This window comes from Silurus meridionalis, chromosome 17 (assembly GCF_014805685.1).
Source record: "Silurus meridionalis isolate SWU-2019-XX chromosome 17, ASM1480568v1, whole genome shotgun sequence".
In the NCBI taxonomy this organism is placed as follows: domain Eukaryota; kingdom Metazoa; phylum Chordata; class Actinopteri; order Siluriformes; family Siluridae; genus Silurus; species Silurus meridionalis.
The window spans coordinates 3,626,351-3,650,889 of record NC_060900.1 but is presented as its reverse complement, the minus strand read 5'-3'; the positions used below and the strand labels follow the sequence as shown (position 1 = coordinate 3,650,889).

At 37.5% G+C, this 24,539-nt stretch overlaps 1 protein-coding gene across 1 annotated transcript in view; it reads right to left on the bottom strand.

Annotated features, from left to right (window-relative positions):
* Window positions 1–24,539, bottom strand: part of bmp1a (bone morphogenetic protein 1a) — a 62,549-nt gene that overhangs the window by 11,544 nt on the left and 26,466 nt on the right. The window contains exons 7-14 of the mRNA XM_046870644.1: window positions 13,936–14,060; window positions 10,161–10,276; window positions 7,594–7,696; window positions 7,399–7,515; window positions 5,372–5,517; window positions 3,884–4,079; window positions 2,945–3,070; window positions 362–522 (exon numbers count right to left, since the gene is read on the bottom strand). Of these exons, the coding sequence (XP_046726600.1) occupies window positions 362–522; window positions 2,945–3,070; window positions 3,884–4,079; window positions 5,372–5,517; window positions 7,399–7,515; window positions 7,594–7,696; window positions 10,161–10,276; window positions 13,936–14,060 (1,090 nt within the window). The remainder of the gene's footprint in view (window positions 1–361; window positions 523–2,944; window positions 3,071–3,883; window positions 4,080–5,371; window positions 5,518–7,398; window positions 7,516–7,593; window positions 7,697–10,160; window positions 10,277–13,935; window positions 14,061–24,539) is intronic.

Below are 24,539 nucleotides of genomic sequence, written 5' to 3'. Positions count from 1 at the left end.
TAACAGTTTGATGAAAAAACACATGACTGGAAAGGTCAGGTGTCCCAATACTTTTGCCCGAACAGTGAATTTTGCATTTTATTTTTATCGCGTGTTTTACGTTTTTGTTTAAAGTCGCCTTCTTCATCTGAACACTCCTCTGACTATACCCTTGACATTTTCTTTCAGCCATAATGAATCATGACATTCTCACAATTCCAGACGTTTTCCCTCATCGCTGAATTTCTGTCCACACTGCCCACGAATTCAAATTTATTTTCTCAAACTGCCCCTGAGACCGATCGCCCTTGAGACTGGCGCCTCTGACTGGAAAAGAAGCAGACGAACCCACCCCTTAGCGAGGCAAAAACCTAGCGCTCACATCATTGCCCTCGGTCTCGAAGACGTCGAAGAGCAGCGTGATGCGGTACTGCGTGGGCGCCACCAGCTGCCAGACGCAGTTCTTGTTCGGCGGGTACTCGCGCGGCCAGCCAGGACTCGTGATGGAGCCGTTCAGCTTGGTGATGAAGCCGCCGCACGCAGCTAGAGGCACAAACACAGAAAAGATAATGTGTCAACACTTGACACGTCCACTGCAAACACACTCAGATGCTTCGTTATCTTGCCAGCATACACAGCAGAGGAAAAAAATGAAAACAGATGCCTGCAGATCTGAAGGATACACACACACACACACACACACACACACACAAACACACAAATAAAACGCATTAGGTGACAAAACACAACACAACAAATAAAAGGAATTTCTGTTTATATAAAAAAAAGAACCTGGACAGCGTAAAGTGCTCCGTTATGAAGAATCAATGTCTTTGCTGCCACAAAGCAGGAACATTGGAGACTTCACAAAACATAAACGTCTCCCTACTGAAAACTTTAACAGCTTTTCAAAAGTAGTCAAACGTGAGCAATAATATAAAACCACTGAGATTTTAATCACGGCCTGCTCGAGCGTGCTACAGTACAATCCATCGCTATGTCATAATGAAATATAATGCTTGTGTAAAAGACGGAGAGGGGAAAAAAAAGAGCTTTTATAACAGTACAGCTTGCAATAATGAGAAATTGCTGTGGCACAGAATGTGTGTGAAACATGGCAAGCGCTCAAGTAGAAATTGTCCTCGGAGGTGGCAAAGAAAAAAGAAAAAACGCCTGATATAAACGCATGCATATATATATATATATATATATATATATATATATATATATATATATATATATATATATATATATATATATATATAATGTATATAAAAAATAGAAATCAGTCCTTTTTCTTTTTTACAAAGCCTTTCTGTCCTGTGTTAATCGAATCTGCATGCTCCAAATGAAGCACACTGGATGTCCATCATCGGACCACGCACGGGATGAGAAGCGTTTCCATGGCTACCATGCCACTCGAAGATGCCATCAGACTACGTTAGCCTCTGAGGTTTAACTGCGTCTACATTTAGATACTGATTGATTTTAGAGGATTCTGCGAACGCGGTTCTGCTTTCATCTATAAAGAGACAGAAGTCTGATTCTGCCCCGCGGTGCTGCTAAAGAGTAAGTGATTTTAAACACCAAAACAAAGCAATTCCGATGAACAGAAAACGTGCAGATTTGAAGACTGTGATCATATAAACCTAAAGATTCATGACTGAACTGTTCATTTACACAAACTCTAGCTATTCAATTCCAGACCCAAGACAAACACATTGCTCATTTATAAAATTATTATTTCCAAAAAGAATTGGGGTTTTGGAACATGAAATAACATTGTAACTACGGAACCTTTAACACACTGATTGACATTCTCAAGAGATGCACAAACGCTCTCATTCCTCTTCAAAAGAACTAGATGTGCAGTAAAGCTGTTTGAGCCACTAGGGGCAGTGTGTGGTCACATTTCAAGAGGAGAGAATGGCAATGGACAACTAGATGCATTGGAGGGAAAGTTGGTTCAGTATGGTCTGTTATGTGTTTATGTAGTTTGTAACTTCAAGACGCTTACAGAGTAGATGAAGGAAAGAATATTGAGTTACAGAAAGAACTAAACTATTTGGACAAAAGCTTATAGACACCTGAATACAAGATTTATATGTTCCTTTTGAACATCCCAATCCACATTTAGCATCTATTTGCTGTTATAATAAGCTTCATTCTAGATTTGCTTGTGAAGATTTGTGATCATTCACAAGTTAAGTACTGATGTAGGGTGAGGAAAAGTCAGGTGCTTCAGGCACCAAGTGTACTTTTGTCCAGATAGTGTATTAAATCGGTGACGCTAGTTCGATAGAATGATAGTTCATTTTATAGTTTTATAGATAATAGAGGTTACACATGTTTTCAATGTTATAGAATGTCTGAAAAGAAAATTGGTTCCTGTTATTAGTTGTGTTATAGTATAGTATGTAAAGAATTCCTGCTGCAGCTTCGTTTTTCTTTAACTCCAGGTCATAGAGACAAAAACGCCGCTTGTCATTTGCCAGAAATTATATTTTTTTGCAAACTATGTTGTCCTGAAGACTTTGTCCTTTCATTATGAAAAACTTACTGACTGATTAAAAAAAAGCTCTGACACTGGAGACTCCTTCCATGAGTGTCAATTTAATAAACAATGAGCTGTGTATTATTAGAATGAGATTATGTGGCACTACTTCAGAAGCACTGAACTACTGAGACAGAAAAAAAAAATCACAATTTCATTGTTACACAATGGTAACAACTACAATCTTTAAACCACTTTAAATTGTAGGGTCTTTTCATATTCTCATTAGAAATAATCAAAATACCAAGACGAACAGTTTGGCAGACAAAAAAAACTAAAAAGCGTAATTTTGAGAATCGCTCTGGGAGACGGACACCAAAAAAAAGGGTCTTTTCTTTGCCGCTTACCATTCGACTGTGGACATATGGTACTAGTCAGCCATATTGAAGCTAGTAGTCATGGTGCACTCACCCTCGCAGCTTCGTTTGTCCGCGGCTAGCTCGAAGCCTGGATCGCACGCACACTTATAACTGCCGAGTGTGTTTACGCAGCGTTGCTCACAGCGACCGTTGTCCGGTCTCGAGCATTCGTCCACCTCTGCAATAAAGCCCACACATCAGGAGGAACAGAAAGTTAGCAAACTTTAAAACAAGGCGAAAGAAATAACATCTGTTCGAAAAGTATAAACCAAGTAAAAAAATATATATATATAGCAGTATAAGAAAGTGATCAATGATAGGCAGAGTTACTGAAACATCCCATAGTTATCATAATTATTATCCATTTAAAGTTATATTTAATGTTGTGGATACACCCACAAAATGAGAGTTTCTGTTATCAGATCCGGGATAACGTTTCTCAATCTGTTTACACGCGCATTTAATGTAGTAGAATTTCCGTGAAGCAGAATTGTTCCAGTTATCGCTTGTGTTATAGCAGCTGTAAACAATCTTTACTTCTATTGGCTTGATTAACTCTATCTTTTAATGTACTATATCACAAACATGGCTTTTTTTTCTGTCCTGAAGACTTTCCTGAAAAACGTACTGTCAGAAAAGACTCCATAATTGTGAATTAAATAAACTCTCTGGGTTCCATGATATGCAGCTAGAGATATGGAAAACTCTTTCCTTAGGCAATGACACAAAATTTGTCCTGTGAGCAGTAGACATTATTATTATCAGAATAAACTGATTTCATTGGTCATTTTATGTCAGTTTTAAGAAAAAATCCAAAAAAGAGAGAAATCTGTAAATGCATAATAAAAAAGTTATTAGAGTTTCACTGAATTTAATGCACTCCAATGAAGCCTAGAGCAAGTAAGAGAATGTGAAACACAAACATAAGCACACCAGTCATAACAGATGCGTCTGTTATGTCTGGCATCCGAATGCATTTTCGAATCCACACCTTTGAAGAAGTTGGCGGCAAACCCGGCTTTGTTGACTGAGCCATCAGACACGAACTTCATCCACAGCTGGTTGGAGCTGCTCTTGATGTCTTCCGGTTTGTCGTATCCACAGAAGCGACCCAGCAGTGGGCTGTTTTCCGAGTTCCCATCACGAACCTCTAGATAGTCGTAAGCGCAGCTGTCGTGCCTCTCGATCTGAAGAAGAAAAATGGTTACAAAAAGTTAAAAATAAAATCCATCACATGATCACAGTTTAATGGTTAGAATCAAAACGAGTTGGTTATGCGTTGTGTCAGGCGAAATTTATATAACACTTTTGTTCGACTCTAGTCAAAGCCCGAGAATATGAACAGCCTGTGCTCGTAAAAACTGAGGATCACGTGGAGCTTTTGTCTTTATTTGCACCAGCTGGTTGGAAGCAGGTCGAACCTAAAGCAAACCCCAAGACGGTCTGCTGGAACGATGGAGTGGAATCAGTGAGACGAGGCATGAACACGAGAAGAGAGCAAATGAAAAGCGATGCTTTACTTAAAATTAAGTAAGCCACTTATACCACAGCAATTTGCCTTTCAGGATTTCGTAGTTTTTATTGCACAAAGCGTACATTTTTATCCATTTGTAGTTACATTTCACCTTATAGGGCATTGCATCCTGTCTGTTGTCACTCAGTAGCTCCTAGTTTTATAACCACAAATGACTGTAGAACATTACTCATAATCTTACATTCCATTGCTCATGTTAGTTCTCACTCTCCAGTGTTCTGTATTGTCTATAGACTATAATCACACTCTTGATGTCACCTAAATGAGGATGGGTTCCCCTTTTGAGTCTGGTTCCTCTTAAGGTTTCTTCCTCATAACATCTAGGGGAGTTTTTCCTTGCCACAGTCGCCACGGCTGCTCATCAGGGATAAATACACATCGTTCACCTTCACTGTTTAATTCTGTAAAGCTGCTTTGTAAAAAGCACTATAGAAATAAACTTGACTTAACTTACATTTTAGCACCACCCCTTCTTTAATTTTTTTTCCTTTCTCGTAAAGACTAAAGAATCCAGGAACACTTACTGTTACAGAGCACTGACACTAGAGACAGCTTATCTAAATGGAAAAATATTGGTCCATACCAATATTGGTCCAAATATTGGTCATCATACATTTTTCTTTATACTGAGAGGCTTGAGGCCTGAAAATCTGTCATTATGGCTAAAGCAACAATGATATTATATGAAGCGTGTTCATATAAAACCTTGCTTTTGATTTAAATTACAGTCAGTAACTCAGAATCAGAAACACCTTCTGACCAATCAGATTCAAGAATTCAATAGTGCTGTTGGAAAAAGCCACCAATAAATAAAATGAAATCTTCGAACAGGTTTAGGCAAGTCATAAGAAATGAGCAATTCCTCCAAATGAAAAGACAAAAATATTTCAAAAACATGTTAAAACAAAATAGTAATGGCATGCTGACTAAGTATTTATAACTTACTTCAAAGGACTGGAAAGTGAGGCCTACATGGTAACCCTGAGAAACTGTGATCTTCCACACACAGACTTTATTGGGTCTGTAGTCATCTGGGTAGTTAGGAGACTGGATCTGCCCATTATCCTTCTTCACTTCACCACCGCAGATAGCTGAAAGGTAATACATTTATTCGTTCGGGTACATTTACTCTCTCAGCAGACGCTTTTATCCAAACCGACTTGCTGGCGACTTACAGAATCCGATCCAGTCGAGGAGAGGCTTTTAGGTGTTTGTTCAAGGGCACAACACCAGCTCTTTGGTAGTGCTCGGAATTAAACTTGACCTTCTGCTCACTTCAAATTTCAATTTTGTGATATTTAGCCAGGCTGCCATTTTAATGATTATTTTATGTATGAACACAATATGAAGGAAACATGACACTATTTGTGCTATTGGGTTTTCCCAGAAAACCATCTGGTCATGGGGCTTTTTGTCCTTATATATCTAAAAAAATAATTCTCACAAAAAAGCTAAATAAATAGCAATGACATCATGCTTAAAAGATTTCTAAAGACCTAACCTAACCTTAAGCACTTGACTTGACTTGACTAACACTTCATGCAGTACTTAAATTAGCACTTCTCCTATTAAAAAAACATACATTTGTTTTTCTAACTCAATTCTCTCCCAACAGAGTTTTAGTCTAATGGTATTCTTAGTCTGTATACTAATGTATTTATATGCATTTATTGATAGACTGTAAAGCAGTTTTTTTAAGTCGCTCTGGATACGGGCGTCTGCCAAACGCCAATGTAAATGTAAAGCAACAATAAAGCTCTTACAGCTCCTTGCCAAGCTTGAATGTAGATTATATTTAATATTATCTGCAGTGTAGATAAAACGATACGTCTCAGCCGATTAGGAGCCTGGATCGTCTTTGCTACAGCTTTGGCGGCAATAAAGAAAGAATAATAAATAAAAAAAGAGCTACTTGTGTGTAGGCAGAAAAAAGTTTTCTCATTACCACAAGTTAACAAAATACACAGAATTTTGCCCTACTTGCTTGCTTTATTAATGCTTGGTTACTTTTTTGGTTAAAAAAAAGCAATAATAAAAAAAATGATAATATGTATATTATATTTTTGCCTGCTAACAGTTAAACCCTATACTTAAACAACTTGAAAAAATCTTAGATATACACTATATGGACAAAATTAATAGAACACCTGACTTTTCCAGCCATATGTGGTTATAACACATATATATATATATATATATAGGATGTCTTATCAACCTTTTCCAGCTGCTGCACAAATCCAGCTTCTTGAACATATGCTTTACATAAGCGTCTTGAGTGGCCTGCTGTAGACCTCCAACCCTACTGAACACCTTTGAGATGAACTGGAACACTGAGGCCTCCTCGCCTCATCTACATCAGTACCTGTGTTTTCCAAAACCTTTGTTGCTGAATGAGCACAAATCTCCACAAGCACACTCCAACATCTTGTGTGGAGAATAGTGAAGGTTATTATAAGACTAAATGTAGAATGGGATGTTTAAAAATCACATACAAATCTTATGGCTGGGTGTGAAAACTTTTGGCCATACAGTGTATATCTGCATAATGGGGGAAAAAATAGGATATATATACAGTTTGGTTTTAATGAGAAGAAAAAGGACAGGGTGTTAAGTTATTAACCATATTACACTTAGAATCTTGTATGTGTCAGGTTTATAACAGGGCTATGTCCCAGATATTTGTTTTATGTACCTGGGGAGGTGGTAGTTTTGTAGTTAAGGCATAGAACTTTGGATCAGTAGGTCATAAGATCAAGTCCCAGCCAGACCCATAGCTGCTCAGTTGTATAAATGATATAAAAAAAAATGTAAGTTGATCTGGATAAGGGCGTCCGCCAAACGCTGTAAATGTAATTCACATTCACTAATAATTCTACGTAGTTTCTATGGTTCTCGTCGTTTCTGTCCATCATCCATCACTTAAGAAATCTGACAAATATGCTGAAGTAGTTTTGGAACTAATAAAAGTTTACCTTCATACACAGCTGAGAAGCCTTTGCCCACCCAGTTGCTGCTGCTCCTGAACTCGATCCACAAACGACTGTCTGTCGAAATGATCGGCTCTGGAAGCTTGTCTCCACAGAATCGACCTGAACATGCCGAGGAAATTCATCACATCAAATCAACCACTCTAAAATCATAGTTTTATCCTTAAAAAAAATATGCACCTTTGAGTGGGGCTTTCCTCCAATATCCATCTCTGATCTCCACGTGATCGTACCAGCACAGATGACTCCGATACAGATCCATGGAGGTGAAATTGAGAATGATCTACACGGAAGCAATTGTGATATAAATTACACACAGAGGCTGATATTCGGGTTTTTAGCATAACGGCTTGCAAATTTTTTATAGTGATTTCCTGCTGTACAGCTATTAAAATTCAGCATGATGTACTGAGTGGGCTGGGAAATTAAAAGGATTACTATTATATAGAAATAAAAAAAGAAACCAACATAAAAAGCGTTTGATAAAACACTTTAATGCTTTGACATTATTATATATTTTAAAGAAACATGGACTTTAGCAAAAAAACTGTATTTTGTTTTATTTATTTATAATGATATACCTATAACGATAATAATTATTATTGATCTTATTATCATTATAACAATTATTATTATTTGGTTGTGTTTTGGTATTTGGAAAGGTGAGTGCATTATTATATTTCCTATATGAAATTATTAATGATTAAAAGTCTCCAAATTAAAAAAAAATGTAAAAATACTGCTGAAATTGGATTATTTCTGAATAGCAGAGTGCGAATGTAAAAGCCACTAATTTCATGCAACCTAAGAAATCTAGCAAGTCTCGTAATAAAATATTATTACCGTAATCTCTGGACTATAGAGCGCACCCATATATAAGCCACTGAATTTTACAAATATTTTTATTTTTAACATAAATAAGCCGCACCTGACTATAAGCCGCTACACTAATGTACTTTACACAGGCGTTAACAAAAGACACGTTACACACGGTGCAACGGGTGAAATATGTTGCGCTTCCTTTAGGAGCATAGCGGTATTTTGGGAATAGCATGCCACAGCATTCTTCCAGTATTACTGCATGCGTGCAAGACGAGGAATATGTCCTTATTATTTTCTGATGCTGATTTCCAAGTTTCCTTGAGTAACCCTAAATGCTGTTGCCAAGAAAAATAAAAAAGCACGAGTTTTGGAATCCTGTCTGTGCTTATATGATTTCTGTTGCAACTGGAGTTAGCGAGCTCTCCCTTCACCCAGACTCAACGTGTTACAACGGCTTGTATCTAAACAGTAGCTGACCAAGAAAGTCATTGTTCACTGTCTTCCTTCTTCCTTTCACAACTATTTCTGTCGAGAGTTTATCTTTTGGCATCGTCGTGCGTTTAAAAAAAACTTTTTTCTCCCGATGCTGAAAAAAGTAGCGGCTTATAGTCCGAAAAATACAGTAGAATAAAATTGTATGAATGTATTCGTTGTCTAAGACAAACTAAAATAAAATCCTGTCAGGTTAACGCAATTTTCAGTGATTTTCTGTGTGAATAAATGCAAATCACAAAACTCAACAAAACTGTGAAGCTCATTAAAACTTTTAAAACTATTGAATTTCAGTTTACTTTAGTGAATAAATGTCGACCTAATGGCAAAAGATCAAACATGCACCCACTCTTTACCACTTCTTATAGCTGAATATGGCTCCACATGAACAGCCTAAAGATACACCAGGTTACCGTGGAGGTTTCAACTCAAGAGTCATGAAGTATTTGGACTGTAATTAATATTAACAATATGCTACAGTGGCTTAGGGCTACAGTTGTGCATTTAAGAGTCCATCAGTAAACAGTTGATAATCCCAGTAATGATGGGACTGTAATAAATGGACATTCAGGGTCACCCAGATGACGATATGTTACCTTTCGGGACTCTCAAGGTTTCTTCCTCATACATTCTGAAGAAGTTTTACCTTTCCACTGTTGCCAGTCATAGGAATAAACGTATAGGGACCATTTTATTAAGCTACAATACAGTATTCTATTTTATTCCCAAGGTCCAATGTTTGGTTCCTCTCAATGTTTGGTCCCTCAATCTCAAAAATCTTTCTTTTTTGCAGGGTCACCATTGGCTAACTCATTAAGAATAAACGTACAGGGACTCATTTATGATACTTAAATGTATATTTGTAATCTATTTAATTCTGTAAAGCTGCTTTGGGACAAACGTGCTATACAAATCAAAAATTGAATGGAATGGGGTGTCATTTATTTTCTACAACTTAAATATCTAGGCGTATTTGTGTCCGTGTTCAGGTTTGGATTGATTACTTTCAATTCATTATTGCGAAAAAAAAGGCACAAAAACGCATTTGTGTAGATGGCGTTTAAGAAATATAAAACTGCCAAGGTAATTTGTTAAGAAGCTCGCGGAAACTCGATTACGCCAATCATGATTTAAAGCCGATCAATCAAGAGTCAAGGTTAGCGCCAACTAACAGGAGTTTCGTGAATGCCACCGTTCTTGAGTAAATGATTTACAAATAAATCTGCTCATGTTTGGCTGCATAAAAGAGGTCAGATTTGTGGCTTCCATGTCCTTAAACAACTTGTTTGTACGAACCCGTGAGCAGCTCCAAGACCTCCGTGAACCTTCTGAAATATTTCCATATTTCCAAAGCAGCAGCAGCAGCTCATTAAAAAGGTAGACACTATACGACGCATAATTAACTGATACGCCGGTCTGTCTGGAACGCTCACCTTTTCGCCTGGCGTGACTGAGATTCTCCAGATACAGTGCATGTATGCTGAGTAGCCGTTGGGGAAACCGGGAGACGAGAAGTTCCCACTGCTGTCCTGCAGACTGTCTCCACATCCTTAAAGAGACAGACAGAAAATGCAGGGGTCAAAGGTAATCTACAGAGCATGTGTGTGTGTGTGTGTGTGTGTGGGTCAGAGCGCAGCATGCTGAAGTATTTATACACTGCCAGACACGTAAACAGACTGTATGCAAAAAGATGAAAGGAAGCCAGAATAAATGGAATCTTGATGCCCTAATGGAATATTTTTTCCAATGTATTATATAAAACATGTGCTTTCAATCACAGGAGATACACCAGAAATGATTTAGTGTTTGTTGGCCTTTAAATCACGCTCGTGCAGCATCACGGGAATATCGGTCGCTGAATACTCATATCTGATTGGTCTATTTCTGACTGTAGCTCCGGCTGTATTTTAAATGATTATGATTGATCTATGTGAAGTATGTGATTTAGAGCTTCAATATCAAGACATTTATTTGGAAAATGTGAATAAAATGTGCTATCAATGATACTATGGACTTTTTTATGATGTTCATTTAACGTTTATAGAACATTTTAAGGAGTCTCCAAGATCAACAAAAGGTTCTCTACCATGGAAAAGACTGGAGGATGCAAACTATTTATAAACAATAACAGGAATTTGTTTCGCAGAGGGTCCCCAACATGCATGCGTAATTTTAATAGGAAAAAAAAAAACATGGACTGACTACATACTACATACATCCTATAGTTTACCATGAGAGATAAATTCCTTAGTGTTTGGAATCTCAGAAGATGCAATATGGACTTTCCAGTCATATGTGATTCTTCCTCAAAATGTTACCAGAAAGTTGTCTTTGGATAAAGTAGATTTCAATTCTCCCTTCACTTAAACTATGAGACCCGTTTCTGTTTCAACACGACGATACCCCTGTACACAAATCCAGCTTCATGAAGATATGCTTTACATGCTTTGAAGTGAAAGATCTCCTGCTATAGAGCTCTGACCTCAACCCCACTGAACTGAATTGGAACGCTGACGGCACCCCAGGCCTCCTCACCTCACTTATATCAGTATCTGACTTGTAGCTGAATTAACACAAATCTCCACAAGCACACTCCAAAATCTAGTGGAAAAAATATGTTCAAAAAGCAGATACAAATTTTTATTCTATTAAGCAACAAATGCCTTCACATAAATTTCGAGTTAAATACAACGTTTGGACCGATAATTCATTTTTATTGTATTTATATTTTATTCATTGTAGCTTTAGATATAAAAGCACATTGTGGAGTTATTTAATAAATTAAAAAAAATGAATTATTGGTGTGGTAAATGTGAAAGACCTCAGGAGGCGCTATTTTCTCCCTGGAAAATTGCTGTTAATAGTAACTCTGCTTTGCATTGGGCTGCACCTCACCACCCTGGTGTTGAATATTTTCCTATAACGCTGTAATGTTTCAATTCATAATTCATTAGCAGCTCCTTTTTTTAAACCCTGTTCCTTTAACACCACTCTATCACCGAATTCTCCCTTCTACCGACAATAAACAAGATGGAATCGAACGTAACGAGAACTGGGGTTACGTTAGACGACGAAAAAATATCTGAGAAGAAAGTCCTGAGGAACACCAAAGGGAGAAACGAAAGGAGAACTCGAAGCGCATCGGCACATCCTCTTTTAAATATAGGCGCATGCGAGCTATAAATAACTCGTCTCTCTGAGGAAAAAGCAGTGTACTGTACACGATGTGCTGGAGAATGAGGAAAAAAAAACCTGGGTGAAAACAGAAACGCTGAAGAATTTCTACTGTAGTTATATTTATAAATGCAAACACAACATAAGTACAAAACATAATAAGACTTCATTGAGTTTAATAGAGGGTATTTTTCCTAAAATGCCTGAAAATGCATCTTTTCTTTTCATGACTAAAGCTTTATAAATGCCCCGATGCTTTCCAGAGGCCTCGGGCAAATCCGAGGCAGGTCATAAATACACCTTGTTACTCATTAAGTTCGAGTTTACACTCATTACTTTCTTACAAATGCGGCTCTGCGGTTGTATAAAAGCAAAGCTGCTGGGAGCGCATGCCTGTAAGGCGTATCAGTGAGGCCCCACAATGTTTTCGAACTATTAACAAGCGTCCCGGCGAGCCGCAGGGGAGAGCGACTGCCACGGCATGGAATGCTGTGAAAAATGCAGATCCGCCACACACCCAGTGATTCTTTTCTTTTTTTCCGTGGCCCGAGTTTCTGCGTCAGCCTTTTGCCACATCATCTGCTCTCAAGTCATGTGACCTGACCTGGTGACCACCATTGAAAAGGAAAACCTTTTAAAGCATAAGAAACAGCAAACAAGTGACTTGAGAGAAAAAATATGAACAATTCCATCATTCTTCCCCCCGAAACATTATTCATTACATCAGGGGGAAAAAAAGCCACAGTTCAGTTTTGGTTTTAACAACCTACCAAGGTTTTTTTATACAGTCATTTTACTATGACTTTACTCACTGTTTCTCATCATTGCTGACTTTTTTTCGGTCAAAATATATAGCCGGTTCAGCCTCAGATTTATGCCTGACAGAGAGGTTCAGCAAAAGCTACAAAATTTTACGTTACGCCATATGCATTAAAGAAAAAGTATCTTTTTTTTGTTAAAGTCACCAAAAAAATGGCGTGATGAAGTACTTGATGCGAAGTGTTGCAACTCCATAGCTGACTGTTTTCCAAAGTACCTTATACATGCACCATGCACTATTCATTATTAGTCGTATTAGGTAAGAAACCATACTGGTAATGTGAAGCAGCCATGAGTCCATTGGATTTCAATGTTACTAAAGAAACAAAAATTATGACAAGAACAAGACTGTCTGAACTGCAATAAATGGGAAATGACCACTTTCTGACAGGTTTGAGAACATTTGAGAAGTTTTATATTGTGCAAACTTATAGAATAGCCTTCATTTGTCACATATACCGTGATATTCAGAGCACAGGGTAAACCATGATGCAGTGCCCATGGAGCACAGAGGGTAAAGGGCCTTGCTCAAGGGCCCAAGAGTGGCAGCTTGGCGATACTGGCGCTTTAAAAACTGACCTTCTGATCAGTAACCCAGTGCCCTAACCACTGAGCTACAACTCCCCCTTCCAACTTTTATTGAACCATAAACCATTTCATAGTATGAAAAATTAGTTTTAGATCAGCTAAAAATGCCCTGAGCACTCAGTTAGTATATTTCCATAAGCCCCACACATTCTTTTACTCTATAGAGCAGCTGCACTACTTAGTTATAGGTAAAAGCAAGGGATTAAGCAAACTTCCCGTTCTCGCCCAATGTTTACTTGTCTTGCCCCAAGCCCGGGAGTCAAGGCGACCGTTGCCAAGATGCCCCACCACATCAAACGCCTCAAATGCTTGACTATTTCCAGACAAGGCAAACTGCATCTGGGAAACCTTGTCATGTAATTTTTTTTTCTTTTTTCAACTCAAACTTCAGCATGTCGCATTTTTCTTGTACATAAACATTTCTGGGCAGATCAGACAATAAAATCGGGAAGTGCCAACCTTTTATTAGGGTGTGGTGTAGCATGTGGTGTAAAATGCAAGCATGAAAGTGATCATATGGTTTTATTGAGATTGATAATAACGCATCAGATCCATTTCGAAACCATTGAGCTATCTTTTTTTTATATTTAGTACAACAAAGCATGCTAACAAAACTTGCGCTCTTACTTGGACACTTGTAAAGTTTGCGTGCCTGTGCGATGTCTCCTTTGCTCAGTCTGGTTCTCTGGCCGATGGGCGGACGCACGCCGTTTATGTCATAGCGTGGGAGGATGGTGTCCAGGAAAATCCCTCTGTGATTCAAAGAAAAAAAAAAAAAGGGAATGTCAGCAAAATGAGAAAGAGTGAGTCAAAAGCTCACAGACACAGATAGGTCACCTACACTGTTACAAGATCTTTTTTAAACTCCTACATCCTCCCCTGGTTCTCCCACATTCGCTCTGTGTTCTGATTTTTTTTTCCTCTAAAGCTGAAAACCTCAAATGTTTAAAAAATTCTCCTTTTTCACCAACAGTTGTGTCAAATGACAAAAGGAAAAATGTGATTGGTGCCTTTGAACAAAAAAAAACAAGCACGATTCCAATGGCGTTTCCTACAGAGTTTCAATTACAATATAATGCTATAGGATGTGGATGATCATATCTATATATATCTACCGTATTGGATAACCAGTAGTTACATGTTCTCATCTTTAGAACACACTATATGGAAAAGATATTGGGACACCTGACTTTTCCAGCAACATGTGGTTCTCCCCTGAAATGTTACCACAAAGATGAAAGTACACAATTGTATAGGATACATTTTCCCTTCACTTGAACTGGAAAATCCAAACCTGTTCCAGCATTACATGACCAAGCTCCATGAAGATATATTTACATGGGTTTGAGTGGAAGATCTTGAGTGGCCTGCTATAGAGCTCTGACCTCAACCCTATTGAGATGAAATACAAAAATGACTGCACCCCAGGTCTCGTCACATCACCTACCTGACTTTATAATGCCCTTGTAGCTGAATAACCAATCTCCACAAGCAGACTCCAACTTCCCAGAAGAGTGGGGGTTGTTATAACAGGAAATGGGGACTGAATGTGGAATCGGATGTTCAAAAGTCACATACCAATCTTATAGTCAGTAGAAGTCACACTTCAAACCTGAGGCAGATGCAGAAGTTAGAGATATTGAACTCACTTGTTTACAGTGATTTCAATGTTTTAAACTTTCAAAATGACTACAAGCATTCATAGAAAAGTGTACCTTGTACAAAATCTATCAAACAAAATGTCATGGGAATAACAGAAGATATACATCTGGAATCATGACAGATGAATTTGAGGAACACTTGGTACCACGGTCCATTTTGGTCCTCTTGGGCTATGACTAACTTCCTGAAAAAAGGTCATTCATGACATCATGAGAATGTGTGGCTTCAAGATACCAGACGCAAGTTTTCCCACTGATATTTTTCCCCATATATGACGAAAGGGAAGTGCACAAACAGGCACAAAAGAATGATCGCATCAACGCCTGGCACTGAGACCCAAATGTGTACAGTACAACAGGATGATTCTGTATCCGAAAAAAAAAAAAAAAAGAAACTGTCCCATTTCTCACTCTCCAATTCTCACTTTGACACTTTCGGCTAATTTATCGTCCTGCTTTTCTCTCCGTCCTCACTGTCGAAGGCTGCCTCATTTGTCCGTTCCCATGGGAACCGTCCTATCAACAGCAGGCATGCTCAAACAAGCAGGCTGAGCTAACCATTAGAGCTTGAGAAGAAAAAAAAATCTAACTTAAAGCTAAGCTTTCAAAAAGAGACAAGATAGTAACATGTGAACAAAAATAAATAGGATTCATATACATTATCTAACAATTTTTTATTTATTTTTTTAATAATGTAGAAACTAGCATTTTAAAAAATACACTATTTGGGGATTTGTGTCCAAATTGTGTCCAAATTCAGGGATTCAGACAGTTTGCCCCCCAAGATTTACTCAAAGCCTGCAATATGACGCTAGCTGTGTAGGTGAATACTAGCGTGCTAAGTGATGTCAGCTGACACAAAGGTTGAGCTGGTAGATCTTTATTTATTTCACTCCATATGTACCCAGACTCTCTGAGGGGAAAAGAGACTCCTGAGGGGAAACTCGCCGCATTCAACCACCCAAAATGAACAAACCGCATGCCAGACCGAATGGTCGCAAATGTATGTGGACGTGTCTTTCAAGAAAACTCTCAATATAGTCACAGATACACGACCCAGCTTCCCACGGAGATTTACAGCATGAGTACTCTCCAAACACAGAAGGAGAAACAAATCTGGAGACTCAACTCACATCCCTGAAAGAAAAAGAGTCAATAAGACCAAGAAGTGAAAGAGAAGCGAGAGACACCTCACATCGACCTGAGAAAGGCTAACAAAGTCAGTCTTTCTTGAAGAATATGGAGTTTGCTATAATCCCTGACAGAAATGATAATAAAATTAAAAGTGCTATAACATTTATAAGGGCAAAGAAAGATTTATAACAATCCCGGCTTTTATAAACGCTCTGGGATTATTTTTCCCCTCATTTCATCCATACATACTTAGCGCAGGTTTCTGACAAACCTCCAAAAGAAGGCTTGGGGATACCTATAAGCACTTCTGTCTGAACTTTATTTAATTCCATACTCCAAATGTGGGTGGCACTATAATAAAGATTCCTTGGTTAAATAGCCTCTCATTTTCATCTGCAAAATGTCCTTTGGTCCATCCTTGGAATAGGTAGACATAAAAACGTCTGAAGATTATAATTACTGACCATTTATTGGGATAAATGCCTAAAAAAGTCTGAACTACACTACATCAACAAAGGTTTGAGGACACCTCACTATAAGACTCACATGTATATAATAATTTTCACTTTTCTGGGAAGATGTTCCACCAGATTCTGGAATGAGCTGCAGATGTGTGCTCATTCAGTCACAAGAGCATCAGTTAAGTCAGGTGTAGATGCTCCTCAAGGGTTCTGTGGTTGGTTAAGGTCACTAGCTTTCTATTTCTAAAAGGGGAGACCCTCTGGGTTCCGCTTAACTGTAAAATAAATGTCAAAACTGTTTTATTCATGAATTTAATTACAATATTGGTTCCATTATTGTATGGGCAAATGTTTGTGGACACCTTATTTATAAGATTTGTATGTGCTTTCTAAACATCCCATTCCACATTTGCAGTTATAATAACCTCCACAATTCTGAGAAGATGTTCCACTAGATTTGGGAGAGTGTTTGTGGAGAATTGTGGGTGTTAAAGTCAGCGTTCCGATTTATTTCAAAGGTGGTCAGTAGGGTTCATGTCAGAGCTCTATAGCGGACTACTCAAGATCTTCCACTCCAAACCATGTAAGGCATATCTTCATGGAGCTGGCTTTGTGCACGGGGGCATTGTCCTTCTAGAATAGGTTTGGGTGAAGCAAAGGGAACATTTCATTCAACCGCATCCAAAGAATCACATATGGATGGAAAAGTCAGGCATCCCAATATTCCTGTCCATATATTGTACGTTAGGCAAAGTATGTCTGCAAACAGATCAGTGTTTAATATGATTACAGCAGCAGTGCTCATGTATTAATCCAGATAACCTACAGTATCCACGTCAGATTACCCACTAAAGCAAGAAAAACACTTGGAAATATATCTTCAAGTAGTGAAAAACCTTTGCATATCCTTGTAAGAGCTTTCACAACAGCAGATGATTTGTTTCTATTTTATATGACCCATGCAATATCAACAACTGGCTTAATTACAGACTTGTGCAAAGGCCCTCCTTCAATTTCTTTACGGGATGCCAATTTCTTTGCACACCTGCCCAAACACTGGAAGAAAATAAAGAGAGGAAGGTAAATTAAGAGCTAAAAATAAAGAACAAAAGAAAAGAACCCATCTGGTTCTCATACAGAGGCAATGTAGAAATTATATCAAGCCTCCGCCCACTATTATGTCCCTCCCCTTTTCCCGGCACAGTCTGAGGGTCTGATTCCATTCAAAACTTTGCTTTCTTTTTCAGGATTTTGGAAAAGTCAGGACATAGCATGGGAATAAAATCCTATCATTCATAGTAGTAATCCTCAGAAACGATCCTTGCCTTCGGTTTTTTTTCCCCAGAAGTTTCTCTGGTCGAACTTTTGGAAACAGAGGACTAAGTACTATGGCCAAGATATTTCTGGGTCGGACTGGCTAAATTTGTCTATCTGGGTGTCTTGATGAAGTTGACTGCAGTTTCAAAGGAAATGGATCAAGTAAGCCGTTAGCTGATACGCTAGACTTAGCATACATAACACTGGTTCTGTAGAAAGATAGCAATCAATTATAAAAGAACTCCAGAAATAATAGCTATATGATATACAACCTGCCATGACCCAATAAGTCACTGTGTGCAAGAACGAGATCTGACGTTACAAATTCATACACGTAACAAGAGCTAAAATGCGATCTGTACCAGTTTTTTAAAGAAAAATCATTTTCATACACGTGGAGTATATTCTCTAGAGCTTATACAGAGCAGAGTGCTTCACCGAAAGCTATTCGTCATCGCACGCTGTACAGTCACAGCAAAATCTGCCCGCCGTTCCAAGAGGTATTACTTCATCCTCTCTGCAAGAGTGTCACAACAGTCACCCACGCATTACATTATGTCATTTTCCACCGTTTTTGATTTCTCTTAGGTGCGAGCCTGTGCCAGATTTTCGTAAACTGGAGGATTGTGACACAGAGAAATTTTTTTGAAAGACGAATACATTTTTGTTATTTATTCTCATGCACACACGTGCTTTTTGAACTAGTCTCCCATTCGTTGTTTATTATAACCTCCACTCTACTAAGGACGCTTTTAACTAGATTTTGGAGCATGGCTAATGGAATTGGTGTATTCAGTTGCAGAAGGCAGTGGTGTTCCCACATCCCAAAGGTGTTCATCAAGGTTGAAGTCAGAGCTTGAAGAAGGCTACTCCAACTTCCAGAGGCAATTTATATGCTGGAACAGGATTGAGATTCGTACTGTAGTTCGAGGGAAGGTGTAATTCTAGAATATACAAAGAAATTCTGTACAATTGTATGCTTCCCAGAGGTGGAAAGTAACAAAGTACAAATACTTTGTTACTGTACTTTAGATTTTTCTGGTATCAGTTCACTTCACAGAATCACTTCATTATTAATTTTATATATATATATTTTTTTATTACTTTCTACTTTCACTCATTACATTTTTACACAAATATCTGTACTTTCCTCTTCTTAATTTTTAAACCAGGCTCGTTACTTTAGTTTTTTCAAAATTTTCAAGATTTTTTCATCCCATCAACTATTTCATGTCATTGGGTGGCTTTTTTTAAATCTACCACTGGTGTATCATTTCCTGGCTCTCACACACCACAGATGTAGGCTAGGTTATGAAGCTAACAATGAGCAGGCAGAAGGCAACAAGAAGTCTAGGGGGCAACATGGATGAGACAGAGTGAGTCAAACATGACTGAGCACAGAGACATTCCTGATCACCTCATCATCATCATCATCATCTCTCTGCTTGTGTTCTATATGGTGGATGTTCAACCTGGAGACATTCATTAGGTAACAACATTTGAAATTAGTTTTGTATTCTTATATTGATTAGGGATAAAATGAATAAAGAGTTAATGCGAGTTCATTTTAACGGCACACATTTTATTAACGCGCGATTAATGCAGCGTGCATTTCTGTCTGACCATTTTTATTAAAAATATAAAAAAATAAATATAAAAGAGGCGAAATTAAAACCTTCAAAGCAACACACGTTAATTAACGACGTCTTTTCTTTACTCAGATATAAAAAATAAATAAATAAATAAATAAAAACTCCACCAGAAAATAATTTGTAATTAGTAAACATTTGTTTTACTGATGCGCCAAGTCTTAAATAAGCACCAAAATCCTCCATGATGCACATAATTAATCCTCTGGGTCGACAAATGCGCCGGCGTGTTTTGTGGCATTTTTTCAACTCATAACGCTGAAACGAACTTAAATTTTTTTGAAAACTTTTTTGATCGTACAGATAAAAGAAATCCATTATTCGAATCTGTAAAGCATCTACTTTCATTTGAATATACTCATAATAACAACAAAACAGTCATTATGTAAAATAAAGAAAACAGACAGGGGTGCACAGACATAATACATATATGAATAGAAAGCTTTCTCCGGTGTCACCTCATTAACCATCCGTGTGGAAACATAGCAAAAGTTCAGTTTGGTGTCCTGATGATTCACGTAATTTAAAACACCATAATTACATTAAAACATTTGCAAGAATAGTTTGTCTTCATGTTCTATGTTGAGTACAGTTTAACTAATAATAAACATACATTTGTATAAAGCATCGATATTTATCTATGCGCATGTTGAGTAGAGTATTAAAACTCTATATGACGTGAGGTCCAGTTTCCAGCGTAAAACAGGTAGAAGGCCACTTTTTACTTAAGTACACGTCAGACCCCAAACTTTTTTACTTCAACTTAAGTAAAAAAGTGTAGTCATTACTTCATCTTTTACCAGAGTCTTTTAAAACATGAGTATCTGTACTTCTACTTAAGTGAAGAATGTGCGTACTTTTGCCACCTCTGATGCTCAATTTGTGGCAAAAGTTTGTAGTAGTGTATATGGGTTTGATGTTTATATATAGTCTATATACAGTATGTTTGCTTCCCTAGTCCCCAACTTCCCCAGATTCTTTCAGGAAAAACAGGCTTTAAACCAGATTTCTGTTAGAACAATTCAACATTCCAGGTCAAGTATCTGAGCTCTTGTGCCTTTACGATTTCTAACACAATGTGTATTAATGGTTATCAGAGTCATGCTTGCCTCATCCCAAGCCAATCTGTGTGTGCATGCTTGCTTTTCAGGACAGCTTCTATGAGCCATATCCATGGCAACAGGATCAGGGTACAATAATAAACTGGATTACTTTGAACATCTGTAATTATCTAGGCTTGCAAACAAGTTCTCTAACCAAGGTAGCAATTAGACAACAAAGTCAAGCCAGACATCTTCAGACAAACATGTCATTGAAAAGCTATGGGAACCTTCAGGACTGATTTGGAAACTTTTAGAAACCATGGAGGAGCATGAACATTTTTTTCAGGAAATTCTTCAGGAAACTCTTCAGGAAACAGGGTAGCCTTGAAAAATCATTATGAACCTTAGCTGACTTTAGGAAGTTGTTGAGGAACACACTCTTTTAGATTAACATAAGGGTGCAACAAAATGGCTAAGAAATTGGGAACTCCCACACAACCAGCAGTCTAAGAGAACTGGCTGATCAATCAACTCAAGTGTGGGCATCTGTGAAGATTTGTGTACGAAACAGTTAGCAGTTAGCTCTTTCTACAAGTATTTTTAGCTTTAGAGGCCATGGCTTTCAGGTGACATGGAGAATACATGTGCAAGCCTTTGCCTATCCAAGTTGGCAGCAGTTGTACGAAAGGTGTTAAACTAGGTGGTGAGAGGTTATTGGTAATGACAAGGCAAAAACGCATAGCAGTGGGGTTGACTGGAATCCTGGGACAACAAAAGCAAGACACTAAAGCTGTCAATAATGGTAAATTAATTGTCTCTACTTTTAGAATATGACAAAAAATGATATCATCACCCTTCTATTGAGACGACTTGGAGATAAGGATGTGCGAGATAAGGATAACGATTCACATCGGTACGTTGGCAAAATAGTTAAAGATGTGATGCATCGATTTAAAAACTTGGCATTTGTATCATGATTCATCGTTTCTAACATATTTGCATTGATAAAACCCTGGTTATTTATATATAATTAGTAGTAGATGAGTTGTGCATTTATTATTTAGAAATGTGAATATTATATATATATAGATTGATTTCTTCTCACTAAACCGTTTCTCGAGTGCGTTTTCTCAGCACCATTGCTGCTGCTAAGTGAATATGACGCATCACAAAACAACGAAGACTGAGGCACATCCTGAGAGTCACATGGAATACAGATTAACATGGCAGAGGTAGAGCTGTAACTTCCTAGAGACAGAACGTGTGGTTTTATTTAATCCTTTCTCTCTTTTTTTGCACTACAAAAACGTTTGTAAAAGGGTCATTCGATAGAAGTCAAAAGGCACAATTTATTGTTTGAAGAAAAGTGCATTAATGATTTGCACTCTGTCTGAACCAAAATCAAACTATCTGTAGCATATTAAAATGTATAGCATCGTATTTTTTCCTTTGCATTGTATTTTTTCCATTGCATTGGAAATCGGATCGCACGGCATCATTATGGGGTATTGCACCGCTAGCTGCATAATATTTAACTTCAATTTATCGTTTCATCGGCTCTGCTTTAAGATACATATTGCATCTTCCTCACTTTTTTATATATGGTTTTTTTTTTGGGGTTGTTTTTAAGTGGCTATACACCACTTTTCTATTTCATAAAATTGTATGGCACACGACCAACACAAACAACAACAAAACCAAAAAGAAATCCATTTATTATTATAATGGTCAGGAGGGCACACGTGCCAGTGGCTTAACATTCATGCAAAGCCAAAAAAAACCCCACAGCAGTAATTAATGAGCAACAATTCTTCACACATGCTTTACTTTTTAAAGCTACAATCCGTATAAAATCCTTATAAACTGGAAAATAATAAGCGCTCTAAACGTGTTTAAATATGTGTGCCAATTGTTGCATATTGCAAAAGAATCCCAATAAAACACGTTTGTCGCCTGCAAACAACAAAAGAACGACGGACCTATGAAGAACATCGTTACAACGAGCGGAATAAAACCCTCGGTCATTAGAACGGCCTTCGCATTTCTACGTATGAGCACCTCTCTCTTTCTGTCTCTCTCTCTCTCTCTTTCTCTCTCTCTCTTTCTAATGGTCATGCCACCATTCAAGATGCCACATAATACAGCCCAAAGGCTACCAACCTTCAAAAGCTGCCTTCAAAGGCTACCAAAAACAAAGCTATTCATGCTGTTAACTTGCTCCTTTTAGAGATGGAGAGAAAGAAAGAGAGAAAGACAGAAAAAGCGTTAAAAAGCCAGCCAGAAGGGCCCCGGCAGCAGCTGCAAGTGTCAATGAGGGTGACTGGGGATGATTAAAACCTAACTGGGTTTACTGGCCGCTTGCCATTAGGGGCTCCAGAAAGTAAGAAGGAACAGCAAACAGGAGGTGAAGAGTAAACAAAGAGGAAAAAGCATGCAATCCGAAAGTTCCCAAAATTAAAGCCGGAGAGCAACTCCTGAGAATCTCACTACGGCTCACTTTGAGATGTTTATATAAAATTCAAAGCCCCTCCTGCTTTTTACTCTTCGGTGTGGCCTGGCACGTGAGAAGGACAAAAGCTGCTTTGTGGAAGCTCAGCTTGAAAATGTAAGAAGAGAAAGATGCACGGATACAATATCAGACCTGTGGATCACTAACACGGCATCTGTAAAGGTCACCGGTGGAAATTGCACAAGGCTTCAGAGAGATTGTGTGTGATTGTGCTTATATATATATATATATATATATATATATATATATATATATATATATATATATATATATATATATATATATATATATATATATATATATATATATATATATATATATATATATATATATATATATATATATATATATATATATATATATATGTATATACAAATTAAACTAAATAAATTATATATATATATATATATATATATATATATATATATATATATATACACAAATTATATATATATATATACAAAATAAAATGAATAAATCAAATCAAATAAATGGAAAAATTTATTTCAATAGTTTACATTTGTTAGACCCCATTGGGTAATACAGATGTGTATACAAGTGTGTGTGTGTGTGTTATATAAAAAAATTTACATTTTCTAAAGCTATGATCTACTTAACTGTTCTACTTATTTCAGCATCCTTCAACAAATGTCTTCATTCCTTCCATCCTCCATTCATTCACTCCCTTAAAATGTGGAATTGTCCGTTTTTTTTTTCATTTAAGAGAAATTCTTGAAGCTGGACATAAAACGCTGAAGAATCCATATCTCTAGCATTACCCACAAACCACTTCCTGGTTAGCGGCTAATGCTAGCGCTATGGATACTTTTTTCATGTATGCGCAAAACAAATTCTACTTCCTGTACGGAGCGAGTAGCCACAGTGACACTGCGCTAACTCTGGTTTCTTTTGCATACCCCTGCCATTGTTGTGTATGTTTTTAAGGTTAATAATAATAATTTTAAAAAATGCATTTAAAGGGAGAGGCGGAGAATAAACAAACTTGCGATCCACCACTTAATACGTTACATTCGGTACATGTGTTACAAACCGAATGCCCATGTACCGTTACACCCCTAACACACACACACACGCACACACACACTTTATATGGATGCGTATATATACAGTATGTGTTTTTGTGCATTTATACTCTGCACTCAAAATGTGAGGATTCAGACATTCTTATCTTTTTGTTTAGATAACTAAAACAAACACACACATTTCTCAACCAGTATTAATTTTTTTCAGCATTGCACACCAAGAAGATCTAAACATTGCATGCGTGTCTTCAGGCATAAGGTTTTAGTCACAAGTATGTTTGCTCAAGTACATGTATACATTTATGTTGAATGCAGCTATGCTGCCTATTTGTTTAGATGTTGAGTAATAGTCGACGTGGCCATGTGTTCACGAAGACGTGGAAAGTCACTGAGCCTATTAAAAACACACACAGC